The sequence below is a fragment of the Gymnoscopelus microlampas genome, assembly GCF_963454915.1.
Source record: "Gymnoscopelus microlampas genome assembly, chromosome: 10".
Taxonomy (NCBI): Eukaryota; Metazoa; Chordata; class Actinopteri; order Myctophiformes; family Myctophidae; genus Gymnoscopelus; species Gymnoscopelus microlampas.
Genome location: NC_139947.1, coordinates 44,669,465 through 44,696,756, shown reverse-complemented (window position 1 = coordinate 44,696,756; position 27,292 = coordinate 44,669,465). Strand labels below are relative to the sequence as shown.

The 27,292-nt window shown below is 41.6% G+C and overlaps 3 protein-coding genes across 5 annotated transcripts in view; 2 read left to right on the top strand and 1 right to left on the bottom strand.

Annotated features, from left to right (window-relative positions):
• Window positions 1-1,216: 1,216 nt before the first annotated feature.
• Window positions 1,217-7,424, top strand: LOC311053388 (isocitrate dehydrogenase [NAD] subunit gamma, mitochondrial-like). Its single transcript, XM_084068890.1, has 9 exons — window positions 1,217-1,317; window positions 1,438-1,553; window positions 2,258-2,318; window positions 3,059-3,191; window positions 3,474-3,607; window positions 4,973-5,075; window positions 5,465-5,611; window positions 6,283-6,438; window positions 6,870-7,424. Exons 2-9 carry the CDS (start codon window positions 1,520-1,522, stop codon window positions 6,969-6,971), a joined length of 870 nt encoding a protein of 289 aa, XP_083925016.1. The 5' UTR covers window positions 1,217-1,317; window positions 1,438-1,519; the 3' UTR covers window positions 6,972-7,424.
• Window positions 7,425-11,067: 3,643 nt separating this feature from the next.
• Window positions 11,068-26,815, top strand: LOC311053373 (vasopressin V2 receptor-like). 3 transcript variants are annotated; one of them, XM_084068868.1, is made up of 7 exons: window positions 11,068-11,392; window positions 15,352-15,641; window positions 15,944-16,189; window positions 16,412-16,558; window positions 19,918-20,164; window positions 21,600-21,824; window positions 22,137-26,815. In XM_084068868.1, exons 2-7 carry the CDS (start codon window positions 15,357-15,359, stop codon window positions 22,319-22,321), a joined length of 1,335 nt encoding a protein of 444 aa, XP_083924994.1. In that variant the 5' UTR covers window positions 11,068-11,392; window positions 15,352-15,356; the 3' UTR covers window positions 22,322-26,815. The 3 variants fall into 3 exon arrangements, with proteins under 3 accessions (XP_083924994.1, XP_083924993.1, XP_083924995.1); XM_084068867.1 differs by having other exon boundaries at window positions 11,068-11,410; XM_084068869.1 differs by lacking the exon at window positions 11,068-11,392 and adding an exon at window positions 11,979-12,067.
• LOC311053363 (monocarboxylate transporter 1-like) overlaps window positions 22,939-27,292 on the bottom strand; it is a 30,224-nt gene continuing 25,870 nt past the window's right edge. The window contains exon 5 of the mRNA XM_084068854.1: window positions 22,939-27,112. Within this exon, the coding sequence (XP_083924980.1) occupies window positions 26,835-27,112 (278 nt within the window). The 3' untranslated portion in view covers window positions 22,939-26,834. The remainder of the gene's footprint in view (window positions 27,113-27,292) is intronic.

Sequence of the window (27,292 nt, the reverse complement as noted above, 5' to 3'; positions counted from 1 at the left end):
CTCCTCCAGGGCAGTAAGACTCTTTAGGTTATCAGCAGCTTGATAAACACGCAGGGTTTTGTCTATTTTAACTAGTATTTTCTAGTTCTGTTGGTTTGTCAAGTTAATTGCGGCTAAATGGATTAGTTGGCTAACTTAGTTAGCCAAGCTAGCATCAAGCCTGTGGTAATGTCGCTGTCCTTTCAGGACCACAAACAAGGTCGATTTTGCTGTGGAGTTGATCTTCTTAAAGACTTTGACATCTTTTGCCACTACTAAACCGAACGTAATGTCGATGCAAAAATATGGTTATATATATTTTGTCCATGCAGAATCTAGATCCATTTAAATTAGGGCTTTAACGAACACTTTTTTTTATATTTTACCCACAGGTGGTTGGTGCAACTTCGTGTTGTCCCAGAAAAAAGTCCACCTACACCGTGAGTGATCCAAGACAAAATAGAAATACCAAAGAAAGACACAAATACTGATAATAAATAAGACAGTTCCCAGATAGCTACAAGCATAAATACCCTTTCTTTGTTAGCTGTGTCTCAGAACACTGAAGGACACAGTAGGTACTAGGTAGCTATGATTATAGAAATCTTGTATTGAAGGATCTGTCTTGAGACATTATGCTTGTAACAGCCTACGTTTTTTAATAAAGATGTTGAGCTCAAGAGCACATTTTTTTCCTTTTTTATCACGTACAGTACATCACTCACTTTGTCAAGTGACCATCCCACCCTGCCAAACCTACTGTTTTATCCCTCTTAGAACTAGGTAAACAAATAAAATAAAAAGCTGAACATTCATGTTTAATTAATGTACTGGCGTGTGTGTGCTGCATGTATCTAAGAGCAGTGAGTGGATGGAGTTTCTAGCAGTTGTGAGTGTGACACTTAGCATCTCTTTACACCACTAAACCTTCCCTATTCTCTCTCCTATCCTTGTCCACCCACATCCAGACCATAGTGAGTATCACCACTTATAGACATACAGAGACTATTATCTCTATAATATAGCAGGGCATGTGTTAATACAAAGTTATTTTACATGAGTTAAAATCAATTATTCTATGTTTGTCAAAATCTATGAATAGCTGATAGATTTCTTAGGTTAATAGTAGTCATCAAAATAGTACGATAGATAGATAGATGTGATATTACATGTGTGTGCATATGTTTGTGGCAATGTGTTGTTACATGCACATACCTGAGTGTGTGCCTATATTTTGCAGCCTCCACCTGCAAAGTATGGAGGCAGACACACTGTCACTCTAATTCCTGGGGATGGAATTGGGCCTGAACTGGCCAACACTGTTCGTGAGCTGTTCAGGTCAGAAAACACACAGTATGCCAATGTATAGCATATGTCGCTCAGTCACTCGGTCGTTCATTTGGTGGCTCACTTCCTCACTATACCAGCTATGTATTGTATCAATGTATACATTCTCAGGTTCTGTTGTGTCCCGGTGGATTTTGAGGTGGCGAATGTGGACTCCACTCTGGCCTCAGAAGATGACATCAACAACGCTATTATGGCTATCAGACGCAATAGAGTAGCCCTCAAAGGTATGTCTCTGTATGTGTAAGAAAGAGCGACTGAGAGAGACAACAGATTGAAAATCTATGGAACATTAAGATTTAATCATATATGCCAATTTCTGCCCGGTTGCCATGCAGCTCAGTTTGTGATACAGTCGCCCTGCAAAGACTCCGCACTCAGTGTCTTCATATAGAAAAGGTCATCATTAAAAAATATATTTAAAAAAAGATAATGGAGACCACTTGTATCTTTCTGCATGTGCCTCAAAGGGAAACTATGACACTTTTGATGTGCATTTCAGTTAATTGTTGATGATTATCATAATATATTGAAACGACAATAATTATAATGAAACGCATACTGACAGTGATAAGTGCAGATTTATTTAATTTTATTCTATTGGCTGTTCTGTTTTATGGGAACAGTAGTCCTATACCAAATATATAGATGATAATGATGTTAATAATAATAATAATAATAATAATAATAATAATAATGATGATGATCATAATAATAATAATAATATAATTGCTACTACAATGTCTGAGAACAAAATCAGAACAAAATAATGTTATTATTCTTTACTCATACACAAGATGTCAACATTAAAGAAACCTTAAACCTTGATAACTGTGATAGTATCCCTTTAAGAATTAATATGTTTTAGTTCTGGTCTCTCTATCTGTAGTTACACTATCTTCCTTTTTGTTCCTGTTTGTCTTTTTTCCAGGTAATATTGAGACCAACCACAACCTGCCTGCCTCCTACATGTCGAGGAACAACCTACTGCGGTGAGTCTCTAAACTTTCACCTTTGACCCTTGCTCCTTTCATTCCTGAATCCTGACCCTTCACTGGAACCTTCTCAGCCAGAGGTCCTGCATTACCATCAGAGCAAAACTATATTATAACTATCCACCTACAATACGTACCTTTACCACAGTAGACTTTGAACAAATTCTAGGTATTGTAAGGCTTCTTTACACAAGCATCCACTTGTTCTCTTTCTCTCTCCCTGGTGTACTCTACCCTTCTCTGTTACTTTTGATCGGTTCTTTTTGTCTTTCTACCCCACTCTCCCCATTTCTTTTTTGTCTGTTACTTTCTCACTGAAGGCTTTATCTTTCCTTCACTTCCTCCCTCCTCTCTCTTATCTCCTTCCTTTCCCTTTCCCTTTCCCCCTGTCCCTAGGCTTGTCACGATCATGAAAGTTTGCTTGACGATTCAAATAATTGCGATTAACAATTTAATTGTGATATTGACATTGAACAATGTAGCACAACAATACATTACTGTTATAGCCTTTTAGGCTTTGTAAACAAAGATCGCACAGGGTAGATATGACTTAAATAGCGTAAACAAAGAAATTACTGACAATGACTGGTACAGTACCAATAAAACATTTTTTTGTATCACATCGTGCACACGTTGTGAGCTTGTAGATCTGCTATTTCCACAATTATTATTATTTTTGTAGGAAATGTATGAACATTTCAACATGGAAACAATCATGACGTTTCTCCACTCCACAGCACCACTCTGGACCTGTATGCCAACGTGATGCACTGCCAGTCTCTCCCAGGTGTGAGAAGTCGCCACAAGAACATTGACATCATCATCATCAGAGAGAACACAGAGGGCGAGTACAGCAGCCTGGAGCATGAGGTGTGTGTGTGTGTGTGTGTGTGTGTGTGTGTGTGTGTGTGTGTGTGTGTGTGTGTGTGTGTGTGTGTGTGTGTTGACATACATAAGTCAAAGCTGTGCCGGTTTTAAGCCCTGTTGTCTTAATTTGTTTTTATTATCAAGGGGCTGTTTTAAGGTTATGTTGTCTGTGATTGGAAACCCCTGATTAGCTTGCTCTGCTTGCTCAACTAAAAACTCCCAACTCTCTTCCCACGCCCTCTGCCCCCTTTCTATCCCTCTCTGTCCGTCTGTTCCTTTCTCCAGAGTGTACCTGGTGTTGTGGAGTGTCTGAAGATTATCACCAGGGTCAAATCTCTGCGTATCGCTGAATACGCCTTCAGAATGGCACGGGAGAAAGGTCGCCGCAGAGTCACAGCCGTCCACAAAGCCAACATCATGTAAGTGTCTGTGAGGGAGAGAGATAATGTATTTAATTCTTAATTAATAGACAGCACAGACAATACAATATGTCCTTTGAGCTTCATGAAGTTTTCACCATAATAAACTTTTACACAAATTGAGCCTCATTCACGAAACATGCTTACAATCATATTTGATCTTAAAACACTCATGCGAAAAACTTGCATGGCGACACTTAGAATGTCTTATGCTTTATGCAAAATCACTTACAGTAGTGCCAGTCCTTAAACAAGATGTTTCCTAGCACTTGTCAAAACAAATAAAAGAAAAGAAAAAATATGTCTGTTCAACGATCTATTGCTTGTTTTTGAAGTAAAGATGCATTAGTGGGCTTGTAGACATGAGGCAAATTCAAACCATTTTGACATTTTTCAAACCATGTCTCTCAGTGCATTTGCCATTTCTGATAGTATGACCACAATCTGGCAAAGTATTTAATATCATGTTGCACGACAGCAGATACCACCTTATGAAACGTATTGATCACAGGAACACCTTACAAATAGCCTACTGTATAATTCGTAGTCTTACCATGATGCCTACTGTATAATTCGTAGTCTTACCATGATGAAGATGCAATATGATGAGCAATAAAGCTCTGATACAAAAATCATATCAGATAACGTTCCAGTATCCTCAATTCCAGCATTTAATTTTTTACCTCAGCAATGGTGAGCTACCGTATCTTCATCGTATCGCATCTTGCCATGCTTTATTATAATTTGGTCCTCTGATGTCACAATTTTCTTCTTCTCATTTACAAATGTGACCAATACTTTATTAACTCTCACAAAAGATCAGCTGATAATCTATCGTGCCTGGGACACGCTTGCCAAATACACCAGATGTACAAGCTGACAAGACATCACAATGTTAAACTTTGTCAGCTTATACAGTAGATCTCTACTATTTTACAAGTCTCACCGTCGTACTATGAAGTAGTTTACTCTTCCTGTTGCACTCTACCCTTCGGTGCAAGCCTTTGATGGTATGAAACGGGCCGTGGAACAATGCAAATGATTCACACATGAACGAGCATTTGATGTACGTATGTATCAGGTGGGATTCATCATCGGTGCATGCACACAAATCATGGCTGTGCACACGTTTCGCTACACCAAAATATAGCAGAAATTTAAGAAGAGCTTTGTGAATGAGGCCTAATGTACAGTAAGTCTCTGCCACTCTTTATCATTATAACGTGTGTGTGTGTGTGTGTGTGTGTGTGTGTGTGTGTGTGTGTGTGTGTGTGTGTGTGTGTGTGTGTGTGTGTGTGTGTGTGTGTGTGTGTGTGTGTGTGTGTGCGTGCGTGCGTGCGTGCGTGCGTGTGTTTGCCTGAGTAGGAAGCTGGCTGATGGCCTCTTTCTGGAGTGCTGTAAGGAGGTTGCAAGTGGTTACCCTGACATTGCATTTGACCACATGATTGTGGATAACACCACCATGCAGGTACAGTATGTGTGGCAGTCCACACACACTGCTTAATGCCAAGGTTCATTTCATGTTGTGATAATTCCATGATTGCACCGTTTTATAGTTTTATATCTCTCGTTTCTTTAAAAGATATCTTGACTATGTTCTCCAAACTACTGCTAAGCTTTCATGCTCGCATCCAGAAGGAACTGTTCATACCACAGAACAGAAATTGTCAATTTTGAGCTCCTGATCTATAACTTGAATGCACAAACAAGAAATACAAATATTTTGGCCTGGACCCCTGGCGTAGCAGTCCATAAAGGCATAAAAGCCCCAAAACAAATCTTTGGAGAAAAAAAAGAAAAGAAAAAAAAAATATATATATATATATATATATATATATGTGCATGTGTGCCTGTTAGTTGGTTTCCAAGCCCCAGCAGTTTGATGTGATGGTGATGCCCAACCTGTACGGGAATGTGGTGAGCAATGTGTGTGCTGGTCTAGTGGGCGGACCGGGCCTGGTACCTGGAGCCAACTATGGAGAGGACTATGCTGTGTTTGAAACGGTGAGGGAGAATTCATTAGCATTTTCAGTAATCCTCCGAGTCTGGGTTTAGTCCAGATTGCCTAGAATAGTCTAGCCATAAAAATTGTAAACCCCCCTCATACAGTGTCATACATCTTTCCATAGAAGAACATCACCATGCCAAGTCATTTTGCATTTATTTGTATAGTCCTTCACTGTTACAGTCTCAAAGGGCTGTACAGGCTCACATTTACGGGGAACAAAACGAGAATGTCCCAAGTAAAAAAAAACAAGGAAGGCTCACAAAAGAGGGAACCCTCCTCCTGGGCAGGCAGGCATGCAATAGGTGCCAAATGGGCATTATGCAAATCCTAAACAAATGTATGCTGCATTTCTACCACAGGGGTTTCTCGATACTTCCTCTTAGGGGTGCAGCAGAAGCATAGCGACATTGTACACAGTATGACTTTAAAGTAGCTTGAATCGCTACTGCATGCATTTCGTCCTCCTGGTGAAACTCTTTGTCAGGTGAAAAGAAACGGCTTTGATGTCACACATATCAAAGGAGACATGTAGCAGTGACAAGAGACTAGAATACACAGGGAAACGTGAATTATATAGTGACCAAATTGGGCCCACACATGTTTCTCTCTTGTCGAGTGGTGTTGTTTTTCAACCTCTACTCATGTTGTGAACTGCTGCTGTGCACAGGGCACCAGAAACACCGGGAAGAGTATCGCTAACCGCAACTCTGCTAACCCCACGGCCATGCTGCTGGCCTCATGCCTGCTACTGGACCACCTCAAGCTGCACGGATACGCAAGCATGATCCGCAGAGCTATCATCTCTACCGTCACTGAGACACAGGTATCTTATTTTTTTGTCCAATGTCTATCTGTCTGTAGCATGATTTATACTGCTAATTGGGGTGTGAGCTTGTAAATCAGTTATTTTTGGCATGCAACACCATCATACAAATGGAGCATAAATTAGGCATGTCTGTCTGACCAAATACACTATATCCGTCTGGCCTGTACGTACAGTATGGCTGATAAGTATGATGTGAACATTACATCACATGCAGTATGCGTGTATTCTATTTTTACTACAAAATGTACAGCAATATTATTGCTGTAAACTAAAAGCTCCAGTACATGGTAAAAGATGGATTAACAGCATCAAGGAGCAGAGTACTGTGTGTGATGAAATATGTCACAGGGGCTGCAGAGAATGCATTTTGGGATGATTTATCAAATGGAGTGCTGTCCTGTGTGTCGTCCTTACTACTTTGTCCCCAGCTACACACCGCTGACCTGGGAGGACAAGGCTCCACATCTGACGTGGTCAAGTTCATCATGAGCACCATCCAGAGCACTGGACCCCTAACACAGAGCATCTAGAACGCACACACACAGCGAGTGTATTAAAGGTATATTACAGTACCTCATTACTACCTAACATATGCAATTAAATGATTAACATAATGTTATACTAAGAGCAGACATTTTGATGGCAATACTGCAACATATTAATGCAACAGTTCGATAGTTCTTGAAATAGCTACTGAAAACAATTACATAGAAATGCAAATTAATAATGTTGAGAGGTCCACCTTATGTTGATTATATCCCTCAATGCCCCAAGTAGTGAGAAATATTCATTTTCTGAATGTGTGTTGAATTACTTTATTAATTCCCAAAGAAGCGAATGCGCCTCTTCTTATGCACCTGTTTCTGTTTTCCCTTTTATTCTTTCATCCATTAATTCTGTGTGTATTTCTGTATAATAAACAACCAATATTTATTCATGGTTTTCTTTCAGGTGTATTGAAATGTAAATGATTTGTTTAAAGTTATTTGAACCACATAACCGTTATAATATTGAATGTAACACAGCCCTCCAGCTCTTGAATGTTTTGGATCTAACACCCTATGGTTCACAGGGCCCAAGACCACTGGTCCTTGCACTGAATAAAAACTCTTTATTACCTCTATTTTTGTCATCACTTGTTCACGTGTTCCTGCTCACATTAACATTGCAATAGCCTAGGGAGACCACCAGGAGGCCACAGTGGCCTCTGTAATAGGGGCAAGTGTCCTGGCAGAAGGACACTTGCCTGAGGGGTCCGGGGCTGCACCCTGTCCTTCAGGGGCTATCTGACAGAAAGGGGGTCTTTCTGACAGAAAGGGGGGGTTCTGATAGAAAGGCTCTCTGTTTTTAGGCATAGTTTTTTTTGTGAGGTTATAAGGTATAAGGTTAAAGGTTAGGTTTAGGCATAGTTGCAAAAGCGCAAGGAAGAAGTTGAACCTACACATGGAAGAACAAGGAAGAACTTGGCCACACCCATGTTTTTCTGGCAGAGAGCCTTGAGGGGAGCATTCTCCCCTGTGCAGTGTCCTGTGTTTCTTTGACCTTTAAATACATTTTCCAGTATAGCTTCCTGTTTTCAGGGGTCTGAATCTCAAAAGACTAGAGCAAGTAAGCAGAAGGTGTACTAAGTAGGGTTCTTTTGCCTTTACCCCGTCTTTCCCAACAATACTGATTGGGTGTTTAGATAAGATAGTTCATATATGAATAATGAATTGAATGATGCTCTGGACTTCAGAAACATGTTATTGAAATTAGCTGTGTAGCAAAGCTTTGCTGTAACAGATTTTGATCGGTTTTGGATCCAAAATCAGAGCGAGACAGAAGGATCTTTGAACAGGGTTTTAATTAATTACAGTTTCAGATTAGTCACTTCTTAAAAGAATGTATTCAAAAAATAGTGAATGACAGATGAATTCTCAGTCAAAGTCAGAGATAACATTTCAATCACAATGATGAAAAATACAGCTCTTAACAAGTCCTAAAAAAGAATAAACCCTGGTGACCAAATCCAAATTGGCAGGCACAACACAGAACACACGAGAGACTGGCGCAGAGGCACACAGGACACAATCTGGCAGGGAGCACACAGAAAAACATTAGCTAATTAAAGATTAACAGAAATCTTGAAAGATGTTTTTTTTCTCTCTGCCCTTATTATGTAATGCTGATGTGGGCACTGCTGTAAAGGCTTTTTTTCTTTTTGATCTTATCTTTTTTGAATTATTATTATAGTCATTGTATGTTGTTGTAGCACAGTACTTTGGAGGACGTCACAAAATTGCGTGTCGCTCCTTGTACCTGTAGTGACAAATAAAACTTCATTCTTGAGATTAGCAGAATGGAATCACATCGGTCTGCTCATAGCTGAATTGGAATGAGCTAATGATTGGACGTGAAGACGCTAGAATGAATAGATTAGGCAGGGCAAAGAATAAACTGAATAAGAAACACAAAAACAAACAAATTGCAATCATTCACCCCCAACACAGAGACCCACACACACTCTGACACACTCAGACCCAATTCCTGATAGACATTTGGAATGCGGATATGGATATTTCCATCACTTTTCTTATCACATCCATATGTGACAGGATACTGTGAGAAAAGAACTTGGAATTGTGAGATATAAAGTCTCAATTGTGAGAACCCGATACCCATATGCTTATGGCATCTGAGCCTTGGCATTGGCAATGTTTTGGCTGTGAAGCTTGAACTTTATGACACCCTGCTGTGTGTGTGTGTGTGTGTGTGTGTGTGTGTGTGTGTGTGTGTGTGTGTGTGTGTGTGTGTGTGTGTGTGTGTGTGTGTGTGTGTGTGTGTGTGTGTGTGTGTGTGTGTGTGTGTGTGTGTGTGTGTGTGTGTGCGTGCGTGCTCGTGCGCGTGTGTGTGTGTGAGTGTGGGGTCACTGCGGGGGTCACTCCCAGGGCCCCTTGATAATTAGAGGTTTTTCCTAACGAGAGTGTGATCGAGGGGAAGTGAACAGATTACTGCATTCTCAGATGTAGAGAGGTTGGGGGGGGGGGGGGGGGGGGGGGTTAGGCCAGAGCGAGGGGACAGGGCAAGGGTTGTGGAAGAAGTACCCCGATTTTTTACTTAAGCAAAAGTAGCAATACCATATAAAAACACTTTACTACAATTAACTGAATTAAAAATTGGTATTGTCATCAAAATATACTTACAGTACCAAATAAAAAAATTAAAACAAAAATGTATAATCTTTCGAAAATAGCCAATTTGCAAGCTCACAATGCGTCTCATTGTGAGCTTAGCCAAAGTATAAAATATGTCTTGTCTATTCTTTTGTATTAATTATCAAAATCTCCAAAGTAACTGAAGCTGTCAAATAAATGTAGTGGACTAAAAAGCACATTTGCCTCTGAGATGTAGTGGAGTAGAAGTGTAAAGTATAAAATAATTGAAATACTCAAGTAAAGTAAAACGCAAAATTGTACTTATAGCTGCAGTATGCAGCTTTCCAGGTTCTACCAGTGATTTGAACCTTGGTCTCCTGCACAAATGCTGAAACTTTTACCACTGACTGAGCCTGCTTGCTCAGGGGAGAAATACAATTTTGACCTTCAGGTCAATGGTCTTGTCAAACCATACACAGGATCTAAATATTTCAATTGAAAATCAGGGAGACCAAATACAACCACCCCGATTGTATAAGTTATTTTGTTAACTAACATACTCTACCATACAGATTGTACAAAATAACATTGTAATCACTAAAAAAGTTACATAATACAGCTTTACAGTACAGAACTTGAGAAATGTACTTAGTTACTTTCCACCACTGAGGGTGAGATGGACGAAGGAGTCACAAGAAAGGAGGGCACACACTGGGGGATGTCGTGGAGACGAACGGAATATCACTTGCTCTGGTTTCTGTATCCCCACAGATCCATCACCACTATCTGTCAGGACAGATGATGCTCTATTTCTCACCTTCCGCTGTCCTCCCCTCTCCATCACTCTGAGCTCCATGCATTGCAAAATCACGCATATTGCCTTATTTAATGTAATTATTGAATTACTGTGTGTGTGTGTGTGTGTGTGTGTGTGTGTGTGTGTGTGTGTGTGTGTGTGTGTGTGTGTGTGTGTGTGTGTGTGTGTGTGTGTGTGTGTGTGTGTGTGTGTGTGTGTGTGTGAGAGAGAGAGAGAGAGAGAGAGAGAGAGAGAGAGAGAGAGAGAGAGAGAGAGAGAGGTCTTTGATCATTCTGGGAGGCTTAATAGCACAAATCTCATTTGGTATATTGGGGTTTAGCCAGTGTGAGTGTGTGTGTGTGTGTGTGTGTGTGTGTGTGTGTGTGTGTGTGTGTGTGTGTGTGTGTGTGTGTGTGTGTGTGTGTGTGTGTGTGTGTGTGTCTCTCACGAGAGAGAGAGTGCGTGTGTGTGTGCAAGCATGCGTGCGTGTTTAGATGCTGCCTGACCTGAAAGTGACCATGGATCAAAGAAGCTACTACCTGGACACCTAAACAATCAGCAGGACATTACATTTATACATCGATGCAGTCTCAGCATCACATGCTTTGATCAACACCCTCCCCCTGCCTCACCCCTTTCCTCTCTCTCTCTCTCTCTCTCTCTCTCTCTCTCTCTCTCTCTCTCTCTCTCTCTCGCTCCCTATCCCTCTCTCTCTCTATCAGTCTCTCTATCTCTCTCACCAAAGTCATCAATTAAACAGAGCAAAGTGGAGGGAAAGATGAGACAGTGACAGAAAAAGGTGGACCAGCAGCACCAAGACTCAGAGAGGGAGAAAGAAAAAGAAGAGATAGTGTTAGAAGCGTGAGTTGGCACATTTGCCCGAGTGTCATAAGCAAAAGCAATGTGCGCACACATACAAAGTAGATTCCCACACACAGCATGGATCTGAGCAACGCACATAACAGCAGGTCTCATTGTGGTTCCCACAGATGCTTCATGGGACCCTGAAGAGAAGGACAGAGTGAGTACCTTAAGTAAAGTGAGTTGTATTTACACTTCTATTCTGATCTTTGTGCCTCAGCTCTTTTCAGTGGCATGGAATTAATTCTCCATTCAGGAGGACTTTGTGTATAGATTTGATGTTATAGTGTATGTAGTGATCATGTGCTGGAGGATCTATGTGGACTGCATGCAGGTTCTCATTGCTTAGCTGAATGATGCTAAATGAAGGTGACCTATTTAGGTCCAGAACAGTGCCAGCATTGAAGGTGTAAGTAGTAAGTACTGTATTCTTTGATGCCAAAAGTTTAGCCAGGGAGGCTTCTCTCTTACAGTGAGGATTTAGTCCAGTAGCCTGTGGAGAGTAATATAGTGCTTGGTGTATGGACTGCTAATCAGAGGGTGTCAACTGTCAACAAACATGAACCCAGATTGTTGACTTCAACTGAAAACCATACAGTAGCACTCTCATTGCACTCTGACCTGTCTGGAGAATCAAAGACTGTCAAGTCCAGTTAATTAAAAAGCCCAGTTGTTCGGGGTGGGGGGGGATTCTGAAATCGGATTACATCACGTAATCCATCCTTGGTTTTGATCTGGACCAAACCTTCATGTGTTGGTTAAAAATAGCTTGGGGACATCTTTGATTTGGAAAAAAATCTGGATTATCCTGATCCCAGAAGAAGGGTGGATTCGGGTGGATTTCAGGAACAAAATGTAATCATGTGGTATGCACATTTATTTATATTTTTGCAAAAATAAGTTTAACCCTGGAAATGTAAATATGAAAAACAGTACTTTGTGGCAATTTGGCATTCTCACAAACAATACATATGAAATCAGTGTTTTAGCAACAAAATGGAGTGGAAGAAGTCCACCCTGGTAAACTCACTCAAGCTCTGTATAAACAAATGCAAGAATATTTGTATCATCAATTGATTGATTGATTGATTAAATAGTTTATTAACAGTTTCCAAAAAGTACAGAGGTACAGCTATACAATAATGCTAAAAGGATAACACAAAAAACCCTGAGGGAAATATACATTGTATTTCATTGTTACCAGTAGAGAGGCTTCTAGAACGTTGGAAGTGTACAGTAGCTGGTTTGAATGCTAGACATCTACGATGTACAGTTATACTGTATGCGAATATTATACCAAGTACATTCAATACAGTATGTACAACTAGCAACTTCCTCCACTCATGATGTCATGATTCTACATATAATATTTTTTTGTAGGGATGCACTGATATGGAAATTCTTAGCCAATACCGATGTTTAAAATAACAATTTAGGATTTAGCCGATAGCCAGGGAAACAATAATACATCTTCATTATAAGAAATAACTGTTCAGAATCTACAGCTTGGTAGGCTGCAGATAACTAACACACCAACATAGCCAGCGTAAAATTGATGCTTATCAACAACAGGTTAATGTCAGCTTTATTATTGACCGATAGTGGCAAATATCGGCAGATACCGATATGTGGCCGATATGTTGGTGCATCCCTAATTTATGTCAAAAGCAGCTGATAATGTTGTCTATATATAATATGCTATATAGTTGTTGAAAAGTGACATAGTTCTGGTTTAAATTATGCCCAAGGCCTATACATTTTATGTTCAATACGCCGAAGAGGTGGAACCATAGGCTCAAAAGGACACTATTGCAGAAACCCATGCACTGCTGGAGGGTGGAGAAGTGCAAATCAAACGAAAAAAGACATTTGAGTTTAAATCACTCAGAATGTCAATGGGGTCTGGTTAGAAGAGGACCAGAGGAAATTAAATATACAGTACATGGAACTATTGCCTTCAGGCAAATCGAGCAAAGGACTGTACTGAAGCAAAAAACACCTAAACATGAGATGTGATTACACAGATGTGGTCATTCTGATCCAGACTAAACATTTTTGAACAACTGGGCCTGGGCACTGGAATATAGCTTCATGGGACATATTACTGTATTGTTCTAAGAGAGTATGACTGTGTGCAGGCGAGGGTTAAACAGGGTTAAAAACAAAAATAACAGGTATCACATTTGCCCTTAGGTGGGGGCAACAGTGATATCACTTACTTACCTTATAGGTAAGTACGCGATAAAGAATATTTCCAGAATCAATAAAATAGTCTCTGTAGCAGTGATATTCAAAGCGTATCGAATGGCACTGCCCAAAAATGCAGCATCATATTCTTTGCTCAGTCATTTGAAACACAATCGTTTCCTGTAAAATGGCATGCCAGTATAGTTTAGACAAAAAAGGTCACATAATCTCATTCTGTCTGTTAAATTGGGGTTGAAAAATAACTTACAAATTGTTACAAATCAAGGAACTATTGATGAGATTGTGAAGGCCATAAATAGACAACACTGGGGATCATGCCAGAACTATTTTGCTCCTTTTGTTTATCAGAGCACCACGTCTTCCATCCATACTGATTGTACCAATGCCAATTAAAAATTCTTCTCACTGCTGCCTTTTTCAGCCAGGGTCAGTTACTAAATTAATGTTTATGGAACAGTTGTTTCAGTCAGTTGGGAGACTGTTTATAATGAGCATCTACAGGCCAGCTGGGATGCAAAGGGTTCACTTCTGATGGCTCTATGTTTACTCTCTTTGTTTAAGCGCATGGTCCACTGTGCTGGGGTTAATGGTCGGCTCCACAAGGGTCAGGTTTGTTTCGACTACGAACGTGGTGCATTTATTCCCTCATCACCTCTTTCTCTCATATATCCACCCCCCCCCACACACACACACACACACAAATGCAGACATGTGCACGCACCGCGCACGCATGCCGAAGTGAGCCCATTGATGCCAGAACAATGAAATCTAGATAGCATGTTTATGGAACTTTAGCAGTTCAACACTAACATAATCACGCGCACGCGAAAGCACAGACATGCATGCACGCTCGAGCACACACACACACACACACACACACACACACACACACACACACACAGGACAAGAAGCACACCAGAGTGGGCCTGTGGTGTGTGACCATTTAACCAGTATTAATCTGTGCACTAATGGGCTCGTCCTAGTAAGCTCATGCCTGTTAGACTAATTTCTGGTAATTAATGTCACACGCAAACGCACATTGCTGTCCAAAAACACAGAAGTCTGTTTCAAATTCTAGAGAAACAAAATAGAGCTCATATGTACAAGTCAAGTGTCAAGTGTGCTCTATGGCAGTGGTTCTCAAACGTTTTATTTTCAAGGACCCCCAGTTTATGTATTAGGCCACGGACCCCCATAACTCTGAGAGTGTGCAAATGGAACCAAATGGACCCATCAGTGTCCATTTGGTTCCATTTGTACACTCTCTGAATTACAGATCATTGAACCATTTAGACCTAGGGGCGATTCTAAAAAAAGAATCTTCTAAATCCTGACTTGAGTTTTCTGAAAAACTTTCAAAACATAAAAAAAAGAATGATTTAGCTATATACTGTATATAATAAGTAGTTTCAGAATTAAAACAAACATTACAAAGAAAGGGGCAGAGAAAGAGACGGTGTATGGGTGTGAGGTTGTAAGTGTAAAGGTGTAAGGGAGCAGATTGTTGTAGAACAAATTAATATGAATTTGGCTCCATCTGAAAATATTTTGTGCCAGGGAGTCCCATACAAGAATTGTGTTGTTAGAATGTTCCAAAAATGTTAAAAATATTTCAAGATATTTAGAAAATAGCAAATCTACAAGCTCACAACACGTCACATTGAAACACAATGTGAGCTTGTAGATCGGCTGATTTCAAATAGCCGATGTATATACTGTAGGTTTAAAGTGGTTAAACTGATTTTGATGCTACAGTATATTAACTCATTTTGCTGGGGACCGCCTGGAACCCCCTCAAGGACCCCTGGGGGTCCCCGGATCCCACTTTGAGAACCACTGATGTAAAGTAATTCCAGTAACTTTCCTCTCACCCGTCCCCCCACCCCCATCCCCGTTTCGGATGTCTTTCAGGCCTGATGTCGGTTTCCCCAGTGATGGACTCTGCCCTGTCCAACAATAATGGCAGTGTTTCAACTGCAACGTCTGCGATGACCTCGGTGGCTTTGAATGCCACCGTGTGGCAGCGGGACGATGTGCTGGCCGCAGCTGAGGTGATGGTGCTGGCCGTGGTCCTGGTTTTGGCACTGCTGGGGAACGGGCTCGTGCTGGTGGTCCTGCTGAGGAGGAGGAAGCAACACTCCCCGCTCCACCAGTTCATGCTCAACCTCTGTCTGGCAGACCTGGTGGTGGCACTGTTCCAGGTAGCATATGCACGGAATGAATGAATGAATCAATCAATGAATGAATGAATGGTATGTATGTAGTAGGCTATGTGTGTGTGTGTGTGTGTGTGTGTGTGTGTGTGTGTGTGTGTGTGTGTGTGTGTGTGTGTGTGTGTGTGTGTGTGTGTGTGTGTGTGTGTGTGTGTACGTACAGTATGTACGTATGTATACAGGACGGACAGACGTGTAAAGAACCACAAATGCACATGGCACATAACCTACTTACACATATCTATATCTTTCTATGTGTCTGTCTATGTGTCTGTCTGTCTGTCCATCAGGTGTTGCCTCAGCTGGTGTGGGATGCAAGAGGCCGCTTCCCAGGCCCTGACTTACTGTGTCGACTGGTCAAATACCTCCAGGTGCTCGGAATGTTTGCCTCCTCCTACATGATTGTCGCCATGACAATTGACCGCCACTACGCGATCTGCTGCCCCCTGCGGGCATACCAAAGCGGAGCCACTCAGCGCTGGAACTACTTCATACTGTTCGCATGGGGACTATCACTTCTACTCAGCTTGCCACAGGTAAATACCACTCAGGACTTTACTGTGAGAGACAGAGAGAGAGTGTCCGAGCAAATGAAAATCAAATATCTAAATATTGAATCAAGCAACTTAAAAACTGTCTGTGGTGCATACAAAAGTCTGAGCAGATGTTAAATAGCCCCAGAAGTGTTTTAAAGTGAAATACCCCTTTAATTCATCCCCTTCACTATTTCACTCACTCCAATTTCTCCTCCCCTTCAGCTTTTCATCTTCTCTCGTTCAGAGGTGGCCCCGGGTGTGTATGAATGCTGGGGAAACTTTGCTGCATCCTGGGGCCTCAAGGCATACGTTACCTGGATGACCTTGGCTGTCTTCATCCTCCCCGTCCTCATCATCACCATCTGCCAAGTAAGGAGGAGAACAGTGAAATAAAATGAAAGAGAAGAGAGGACATAAGTGACTGTGTTTCCTTTTCTTACTCAAATGATGATGCATTGCCTCAGTTAGTCCTCAATATTGCAAATATTTTTTTCCACTTGCTTTAAGTGGACTGCACTTAATTATCTTAATATTTTCTTTATCGCTGACTGTCTTTGGCGCAATGTCATGATGTTGTATGTAGCAGTAGCCCTGCCTTAAGACTTAAGCTCAATATTTCCTTTGACCATGGGGGGATAATGTATGGCTGAGCGGTATATGTTTGCGTTTCCAGTAACTTTGCATCATCAGGCTTTCCATGGCTTTACAGTCTACTCCAAAGCCTGGTTACTAATATCTGTATCCTGTAGATTGCTGCAATGTTATTGTTCCCCCACATAAATGCTGAATCGAGTAGTGTAGGCTTGTCAGTCACTATGAGTTACAATAAAACAGACACCAAACAAAGTATTCCAAGGAGTACATGAAGCATCTTGCAGGGTTCATTAGATTTCACAGGTTAATGGGTAGGCCTTAAAAGGATCCCTCGCTAATAAGCCAAATATGCCTTAATACATTATAACTGCCCTCTATAACTAAAATAAAACATTTAAAACACCTTAAATTTATTTTAGAAACAGTTAATCGATAGGGGCAATGCCTGTCGCAAGTCGATGATGTCATTTGCCCATGTGTGGTCTAGCCCTATGGAATTTATGGAATGCATGTGAAAATAAAATAAACCTAAGGTTAATATGAGCATCAAATCAATATTTTAAAAATGTTTTTTTTTTATACGTGCATTCTATAAATTCCATAGGGCTAGACCACACATGGGCAAATTACATCGTCAACTTGCGAAGGGCATTGCCCTTGCCCCGCCCCCTATTGAGTGAAAGAACATTTATGGTTTCTAAAATAAGACAGACACAGGGCGGATCGAATGCAAGGGGTTTTATTAACCGAAAACAGAGGAGCAGGAATAATACACAGGAATACGAGGGGACTAGGAAAACGTCACAAACTAGGAACAAGGCTAAGAATAAACAGTGACTTACTTTTACGAACGAACAAAGGACTGAATAAACAGGGGAGTATATATAGACACACGTAACTGGACACAGGTGAAACTAACTGACAATCAACGCAGGGATAGGCTAGGACCTAGGACACAGGTGCAAGACAGAGTTAATCAGAGGACTGGCGAGACAAGACAGGAAACAGCAAACAACAGCAGACAGGAAACAATACTACAAAATAAGATACACATCAGGGAAAAAGGCAACAGAGTAACAATACAGATATACAAATAGAACCTGCAGTATGCAGAACATGCAGTAAGCACTAAAGGTCTAACCGGCCCAAAGTGTCCATGACCATATAAGGCCTTCAAGGTCTAAATAATAACGTTGGCCTAACCGGCCTAAAGTGTCCATGACCATAAAAGGGCATCAAGGTCTAAATAATAAAGTCAAAGTCCACGGCCCGAGGAGCGGACCTTGACAGTTTTAAATTAAAATGTTTAGTTAAAGAGGACAATTATAATGTATTTGGCTTATTTGGCTTATAAGCCAGGGATCCTTTTAACACTATGATGCCCCTGATTTCTGAGGGGAATTATTTTGGGAGCATAAACATATCCCCTTATTGTACAATGGTGTTGCTTGTTGAAAAGGCCTGACAGCCCCGTCACAGGGCTGTCATGTTATCATTTCATGATACTGACATAATCATGTCAGACCATGATACTGACATGATACTGATCATGATACTGATACTGGTCAGTATTATGTCAGTATCATGGTCAGTGTCATGTCAGTATCATGGTCAGTATCATGTCCGTATCATGGTCAGTATCATATCAGTATCATGTCAGTATCATGGTCAGTATCATGGTCAGTATCTTCTTCTTCTTCTTCTGTGTATCGTCGTCATATGTCCAGCTCAGTGTCGCAAGGCCACGCTCTTGTCTCTGGTCCCACTTGGAAGAGGCCAGCCTCTGAAGGAGGTCTGTAGGTCGGTGATTATGTGGTCGGCAGTCTACTCAGGCTCGCCACACTCGCATACTGTGCTGTCTGCCAGGCCCCACTCCTTCATGGGCTTGAAGCGACCAACCCCAGTACGGAGTTCAGCAGGGTCAGGCGAGGTAGATGTTCTCCTTCGACTCCATCTCCCGGGTGTTGGATGTGATGATGCAGACGTGTCCAGCAGACGCACTTGTAGACAGGTCCTCAGGGATGGAACCAAGCATCTCTTGTGCTGTCCTGTTGTAGGGGTGGCAGGACTTGAGTCTGCTTGGGGGCACTGCCTTAGTTGTTGTTCGTGCAGGATATGCCAGTCATGTTCTAGTGCGAGGGTAGCGGCCTCTCGTCGGAGACCAGCAGGGGCAATTCCCGCTAGGACTGGCAGGTAGGACACGGGGGTGGGCTTCAGGCAGCCAGTTATGATCCGAAGGGCATTGTTGATGACGGGATCAACCTTCTTCACATGTGGGCTTCTACTCCAGACAGGGGCGCAGTATTCGGCAGCAGAGAACACCAGGGCTTTCGTGGAGATTCGTAGTGTCCTGCGGAGGCACCCCAGGTTGTGCCAGTGAGACGGCGGTTAAGCGAGACACTTGATACACTAGACACTTTGGCTCTCACTTCTTCAAGGTGTTGTTTGGTAACATCATAACGATGATAGGGTCTGTGACAGGGCCATGACAGCCCTGCCATTCAGTGCTGTGAGAGGAACCTGATGTGACAGGGCCTTCATCCATATACAATTCTATTTATAATCCTGAAATGTATTTCCTCTCCCTTGAAAGTGGGCTAATAATTACATAATAATCACATAATCCTCTCCGCAGATTTTACGTAAGCAGCTCTTGTGGAAAACTGTTTTGTTACTCTCCAGCACTCAGAGCCACTCAGAGCCAATCACATAATAACAGTCTAGTTAAAATTTGATATTTGGAAATCAATGAGATGTTTTCAAAATTATAAAAGCAACACAATACACAATAAGAATAAAGCTTACATTTTAATTGGATGGGGGCGGTAAGGGACCTGGATATTGGATAGGGGGCACTGGCCCAAAAAAGGTTGAGAAACGCTGATCTAAACCAAAAATTGCAAAACAAGTTGATCCCAGTCTAGTTTCCCAGGCAGGGTTTCCGTTGGGGGAGGTCAAAGAAGGGTGAATGTATCAGAGTAGCTTTGGCTGATGACCAGAAGCCTAATATCTCTCTTGGCTAAAGGGGGATTTGATTAGATTATATATTGTAGCTGTGAATCTGTGCTTAAAATTCACTTACAAGTTGGAAGGAAACATTCTAGCTGCTTTCCCTCCTCCCCTGTCTCTTCCAGGTGCGAATCTTCAAGGAGATCCACAACAGTCTGCACCTAAAGTCAGATCGCCTTCTCTCTGCTCCCTCGTCGTGTAGACGGAGAAGCCAACGAGGAGGCGGGGCCAGCCGAGGGAGATCTACCCTACTCCTGCATGCTCCATACACCACAGTTGGTAACCATTGGGATGCTGCCGGACTTAAACCAGGATCAACCTGTCAGCACCTCCCCATGGGTCCACTGAGACCCAATAGCATCACTTCACAAGGTGATGGTCATGCCTACACTACAGTCTACTCTGGTGATCTTTCCCGTGAATAGTGCTTTACTGTATGTTCTATTCTATTCTATTCTATTCTATTTCATGCTGATTGCTTCCTGGCAGGTGATAAGAAAAAAAAATATATACGTACATATGATATTCCATCCTGATTGGCTAAAATTGGCTTCCAAAGTTTGCAGGAGTGGTCCTTTTTGAACAAAACATTTTTCCAATTGGCCTCATGGTGGTGCTATAACAGGCAGATTCATGTTTTGGCCTACAACTCTTGAACTGTAGGTCATACAATGAAAAATAAAATGCCATTGCTTCCTGGTTCTTCCCTGTCTTCTATGGTGCTTCCTATGGTGCTTCCCTGTTTTCTATGGTGCTTCCCTGTGTTCTACGGTTCTTCCTATGGTGCTTCCCTGTCTTCTATGGTGCTTCCTATGGTGCTTCCCTGTCATTTATGGTGCTTCTAACGGTGCTTCCCTGTCTTCTATGGTGCTTCCCTGTCATATATGGATGGTGCTTCCCTGTCTTCTGTGGTGCTTCCTTTTTTCAGATCCCATTCCAAGTGGCTATGACTGCCTTCAAAAGTTTGCGGGCCCTGGGTAGGCAACCTGCCCTGGCGTAGACCTGTGCTCCGAGGAGCACACTTTTCTAGTTCTATTATAAGTCATGTTCCTTTGTTGTGTTTTCGCTTTCTATCACCTGCATTTTATATAATTTATGAAAGGCTATATCCAAATTGTATACAGTATATACAAGACTCAAAGGCCTTTGATGTAATGTAGTGCAGCAAAAAAATATTCCAAGAATTTACAGCACACAGTTCTCTTGTGTGAAAAGTTACATTGCAATTATACAGCACAAGAGACTGTTAAAGATGTATCATCTCTTCTGCCTCAGAACAAGAAAGTAACAAAGACTCACTAGTAGTCTTCACAGCTGCTCCTACGTCTACATTGTAAATTCCTCAGTGTTCATTTCGGGTACATGTATACACTCTCAGAGTTACAAATGGGTAAATTCACTCTGAAGGTTTGTTTGTTCTGACTGCCAATTCAGCTGGCTTATTGTTGGTATCAGCCGAAAACGCAGGAGTCTATCCCTGTTTCAATGTGCTAGACCCCAGGGAGATGGATTGCTGAGGTGGAGTGCAACACCTACAGTACAATCAGCTCCCAGTACTTACCGCACAACTTGCTGCACCTAAGCTGTGCTACTACTCATACACTGAGTTGGCGATGCCTAGGACCAAACCCATGGCCTTGTGGTCCAAAAACGAGTACTCTACCAACTGAGCTACCAGGACACAAACGTAAAAGAAAGTTGAAGGTTTCATTTGTCCAGCTGACGATTTAACTAAATGTTTGGAAAAAAGCATTGCTCTATCTCCCTAAAGCACTCTTGTTTCTGAGCATGTGTCTCTTTCTCTCAGGGGAGCTACAGCCTGGCACTCATGAGAATCCAAGGCCGTCTGTTGTCTGCTCGTCAGTCACAGCCATAACCCCGGGACCCCCAGTCCGCGGTACAGGGGTGTCTGCTGCCATGTCTAAGACAGTCAGGATGACCCTGGTTATAGTGCTGGTCTACTCTTTCTGCTGGGCCCCCTTCTTTAGCGTCCAGCTGTGGGCTGCCTGGGACCCCAACCCACCACAGAATGGTATGTATTGACAGATTAGAAACATAGATAGGCCAATATGTGCGCGCACACACACACACACACACACACACACACACACACACACACACACACACACACACACACACACACACACACACACACACACACACACACACACACACACGCACACACACACACACACACACACACACCAACAACAACAAGCTTCTACCGAACACATGTATGTCTACACACAAAACAAACACACTAACAAGCCTTTGAGTTTATGAACACATTCTGGGAGACAAAATAAAATGTCTATAAAATGAGTGTGAGTGTTTGTGTGTCTAGGTGCTGTATTCACCCTGCTGATGCTGCTGGCCAGTCTGAACTCGTGCACCAATCCCTGGATCTATTCAGCCTTCTCCAGCAGTGTCTCTCCTGAGCTACGGTTGCTACTGTGCTGCCGTGCTCACTCACAGCGCCGAGGGTCCAATACAGATGACTCTACTACCACACACACCTCCAACTACTAATACACAAACATACTGCACATACACAGCTGCGTACACAGCATATGATGCAATCACATGTCTGAGTCCACTCATCAAGTCATGTGAAACATGCACGCACAGCCAACACATACAGTAGTGCTGAAATATAAATTCTTATTCTTTTTGAATAGTCAAACTGTACTTTTGTGAAGTTCCCTCTCTGCTGTTAACCGTTTAGAATGTGTAAAACTGTATGATGCACTTTTTGACGCAGGAACAGTGTGGGGCTCAAGAAAGGTCTAACTGGTAGAGACGGGTCACAACTGCGATTCTACGCAGTAAAGCCAGATTTATAGCTTTCTTTTACTTAGTTGTAACACCAGTGTTGCACACGAGAAATACTCGTACAAGCTCACAATGTGTTGCATCGCGAATAGTTGTGAGTATGTAGATCGCCTTTTTGTGAGTGCATGACACTGGTGTGCAACCAAGTATAAGACAAGCCTCATGAGTTAAGCAATGGTGTTTCTGCAGAACGTTTTTAGACTGTAAATAAACACTGAATGTAAATGTCTGAATGCTAATTTAGAATTGTCATTCATTTCTTTTTTTATTACTGTAGGCTACATACTGTATGAAGAATCACAAATAGGACTTCCTTTTTAAAAATAGTTTATTCATTCCCTCACCAGTCATACTAACAAGACATCACATGTATGGTACACATACAGTACTTATAACATACAAATATCACAGCGGTAAAAATCACGTTATTTTACAGAAACTCAATTCTACATTGTTTAATTTGTTGCTTTACACAAAGGTGGTGTGGCAAAGTACCATTCTCAGACACCCGCACACACCATAAAGCACAACGTGTCTCTATTAAACAGGTTTGTTCCAGTCCTTCAAAATGTCACCTTGTCCCTTCGGGCTTTCCCTCCCTGCTCCCATCCCTGACAAAAAGAGCTGAAAGGATGTTATGAAAAGGAAGTATATGTCGGATTAAGGACACCACAAAGATTCAATCAATTATTTGACTTCTCTGTTGGCAGACTCAATCTGCCGCCACTACAAGTATAGACATTTATTAATCCCACAGGGGAAATTAAGATTCAGCTTCACCCAGCTGATGGCTGCTCATGATGCACATTCATGGGGAGCTGGTAGGGGTTAAGTGTCTTGCTCAGGGACACTGATAGACAAGTATACTGGGCGGATTGGGACCGCCTGAATACCAGACAGTCTCTCTACTCACTAAGCTACAGCCACCCTCACCCTCCCACTAGAGAGCCATCGTATTGGAGGAGCATAGGGGGTTAGAAACTTGTGAGAGAGCCACAGCCTTTGAATTTGGATACGGTGGGACAGGTAAATTCACAACCCCTTTTTCTTGAAAATGTGCAGTTGTCCATTGTCATTTATGATGGAGCATGAATGTATGTCATGGTACCAGACTGCAGGCTGAAGCTTATGCCAGATTTATACTTGGTTGTGCATTTTGTGTCAAGCACAGAAAATAGCAGATCTACAAGCAATACAATTCTTTTTTTTTATATAATCCAAACAAAAAACATACTGCATGATTAACTTGGCCGAAAGTTATTTGTTAATATTACATTCAGTCGAGGCAATATTTCCCTAGTTATTCTAATAACAGGCATACAGTACAAATTTATACGATTTAGGGTAGACCTATCTACATCTCATTCCAATACGAAAAGTTTATTTTGTTTTGGAATAGGAGGTTTGTATAAAATTGTATGCGAGTTTCAAGCTGCCCTATAGTAAGGGGGATTGAAAGCGATACCTGAAATGTCACTGTCACTTGTCTCTGGGACTGAGGAAATGTTCTATTGGCTTGAGTAACATTGCAAAAAGGGAATGCGACTTGGAACCTGACAAAGATTGTACTGTAGTGTATACTGTTACATCATGGGGTTCTCAACACCGGCACTTTCAGCCGAAAACACAGCTACTCTTCCATTCTAGCGATTAGTTTAGGTATTTAGCAGACATACTTGTTAATGGTGATTCACATGATGCCCTAATTGATTGCAAAACTCATTAAGCAGGCTAGAATTTAACATGTCCCCAGAACTGGAGTCAAGAATCGCTGCATTACAAACAAGGGAGATTTGGACACAAAAATACTGTCTAGCAAAATGCAGGATCAAAACCTAAAAATCATCAACCATTAACTGAACATGTTAATGTTTGGTTACATAGAAAATTAACATTTAGAATGGTCTGCGTATGCATTTGAAAAGGGTCTTTTTCAGAACACAGCTTGAATAACAGAGCGCAACAGAGTCTAGCAAGAGTAACAGGGTACAAAAGTCTTCAGAGAACGTTGCTTCTGAATCCCAACAAATAACTTTTATATGGTGAAAATTAAGGGAGCTTAGTGGTTGTTAAATTATTATGACACTTTAACGCTTTGGCTGGTCAAATAGTACATCATAAATGTTAATCAAGAAAATATAATCAGAATGAAACATCAAAGTTTAAAAATCATGCTCCAACCACTGACTTGGCAATTGCAAACTATTTATCTCCATCTTCTCAACAAAGAAACCAAAGATAAACCATGAAACACATGTGAAATATGAAACACTTGTGAACCATGAAACACTTTTGTGGGTGAAAGAGTGCACAATGTTTTTTTGTGTTCTATATTCTGCAAAGAAATACTGCCCTCTGCTGCTGGTTGCTGGAACAACAAGGCATAATTTCTGATAGGGGCTTCAGCAATTAATGTTGGTCATAAGAAGGATTCCTAAATCCAATGCTGAAAATCAGCCAAGAAAAACGTACGGTCAGACAGAAATGAAATGACAAAAGGAGGTACATTAAAAAGTGTCTGCTGACACATGCAGACACACACCACACACAAACACACACTCACACACACACGCTCACTCTCACACACACATATGTTTTCATACGTATCATTCAATCACAGCAAAAAATATATATAATCTAAAAAGTTAGTTTTAGTCTAATTGACACAGTGAGATGAAATAGATTTAAAAAATCATAACAGGTTTTGCAAATACAAAAGCGTGTAATGTGTTGTTCATAAAAACAAAAGAAAAAGAAATACACGAGTGCTCTGACAGAATTTAAAATCAGTCAGTGACATTTCTTTTCCTATTTTGGCACCACAGCAGGGCAGGTTATATCACACGTGTTAAGCCCATTCTTTAGTCTATCTACTGAAAAAAATTAAACAAATCTCATACCTATTGTGTCTCTCAAGCAAGTGTGTATGTGTGTGTGTCTGTCTGTGTGTGAATGAAATCTAATACTGAGAGTCGTTGTGTTGCTGATCAGTTATTTTCATTAAGGTGCATCATTTATATCAATACATAGAAGATGTGCTTTCCGAGTTGTTCTAGTTGTAGTGTCCATAATACACGATCACTCACAAACACACAGAGCAGACACAGTATGTACAAATGCACAATTCAAAAAACAAAACTTTTAAACTACAGATATATGTTTAAGCTTGTAATAGCAGGCTGTCAAACCATCAAATGAAAGTATCTCTGAATGCCTATCTATTTTCAGTTTCATATATCCATAAAACAAAATGTTCAGATTTAAATTGTTAGAAACAGCAGATTAATTGATCGACACAACTGTGTGACTACACGCTAAATGTATTACTGATACTGGCGTACACAGTCTCTGGAAAGGGCACATAACACAGGTCGTTGTTGAATAGATTTTTCTCCAAGCTTGCTCTCTATTTGTTGTGCTACTCCATTTGTTTTCTTAGGCAATTGTCAAAATCACTTTCCAGATTTTCCACACCTGCTTAGGGAATGCTATCTTCTTCTACTCTCTCAATTCAACAATAAAAAAAATCCAACTCCAAGCACCAGTAATCACTAGATGTGAACATGTGAACAGGATGCAAACAGATACATCTAATAATGGGGCATTCTCTTGAATTAATGTGTTAACATTGTGTCCAGCCCTTGCAGAGTGAAACAACTGTAGCATATGAGTATGTCTCGTTATACTTTAAGGAGTGTGGTGGTGGACTTGACAAATGTAATGTGTGTTCTCCCTGTGCCTCCCTTGGACCTGTGCAGAGTTGAGGCAGAGCTGAAATGCAATCTGATTCGACAGTGAGAATGTGTCTCTGGCTCTGAACCAGCATGGCATCTCAAGACCCTGAGAGTAATGTCCTCAGTGATGTAATCCCCCAACTACTGTCAGTGGAGTCAGTGTATCTGTCTATATACGTGCGTGTGTGTGTGTTCTTGCAGAGGATTAGATTTTTACCGTAGGCACACCAATACTGTCAGAGGCTACAATACTGAAACTCAGCTCCGCCGAGCATCACAACGCTAGGTGTTATAGTTAGCTGCAACAATGTCACCTCGGTAAAGTGCATGTGGTGGTGGTGGTGGTGGGGGTGACTTCACTGGTGGCTTTTGCAGGGTCTGTGTGTGTGTGTGTGTGTGTGTGTGTGTGTGTGTGTGTGTGTGTGTGTGTGTGTGTGTGTGTGTGTGTGTGTGTGTGTGTGTGTGTATACATTCCTCTACACAGTGTCCTCGTCCATCTTTGCCACTTCGTCTAATATGACGGCCGACGTCTCCTCCTCGCCCTTTGAGGGCGAGGAAGGGGCCAGCATGGCCGCCTGCTCCTCTTTGTTGGGCCCCTCCCTCTCCTTGTTGGCCTCCTCCGCTTTCCTCTCCCGGTCCAGCAGGCGGTAGTTGGTACCCATTCCAATGAAGAGGATGATGCTGGCCAGGACGAGGATAGCACCACAGGTTTGGTAGGTATAGTCGTAGTGGCCGTAGTAGTTGTAGAAAGTACCTGTTGGGTGAAAATAGAGAGAGAGAGAGAGAGAGAGAGAGAGAGAGAGAGAGAGAGAGAGAGAGAGAGAGAGAGAGAGAGAGAGAGCGAGAGAGAGAGAGCGAGAGTGAGAGAGGCTTCAGGTTTTACATTCAGACATTTAAAACATGGCTTGTAATTCCTTGCTATTGATGCCAAAAT

What these genes read in the sequence shown, in the direction of transcription:
- LOC311053388 (XM_084068890.1), top strand. Translation starts at nt 1,520, where the DNA reads ATGGCTATCAGACGCAATAGAGTAGCCCTCAAAG. An exon ending in CAATAGAGTAGCCCTCAAAG is followed by an intron (nt 1,554 to 2,257) that starts GTATGTCTCTGT and finishes TCTTTTTTCCAG; the next exon opens with GTAATATTGAGACCAACCAC. An exon ending in ACTATGCTGTGTTTGAAACG is followed by an intron (nt 5,612 to 6,282) that starts GTGAGGGAGAAT and finishes TGCTGTGCACAG; the next exon opens with GGCACCAGAAACACCGGGAA.
- LOC311053373 (XM_084068868.1), top strand. Translation starts at nt 15,357, where the DNA reads ATGTCGGTTTCCCCAGTGATGGACTCTGCCCTGTCCAACAATAATGGC. An exon ending in TGGTGGTGGCACTGTTCCAG is followed by an intron (nt 15,642 to 15,943) that starts GTAGCATATGCA and finishes TCTGTCCATCAG; the next exon opens with GTGTTGCCTCAGCTGGTGTG. An exon ending in TCATCATCACCATCTGCCAA is followed by an intron (nt 16,559 to 19,917) that starts GTAAGGAGGAGA and finishes TGTCTCTTCCAG; the next exon opens with GTGCGAATCTTCAAGGAGAT.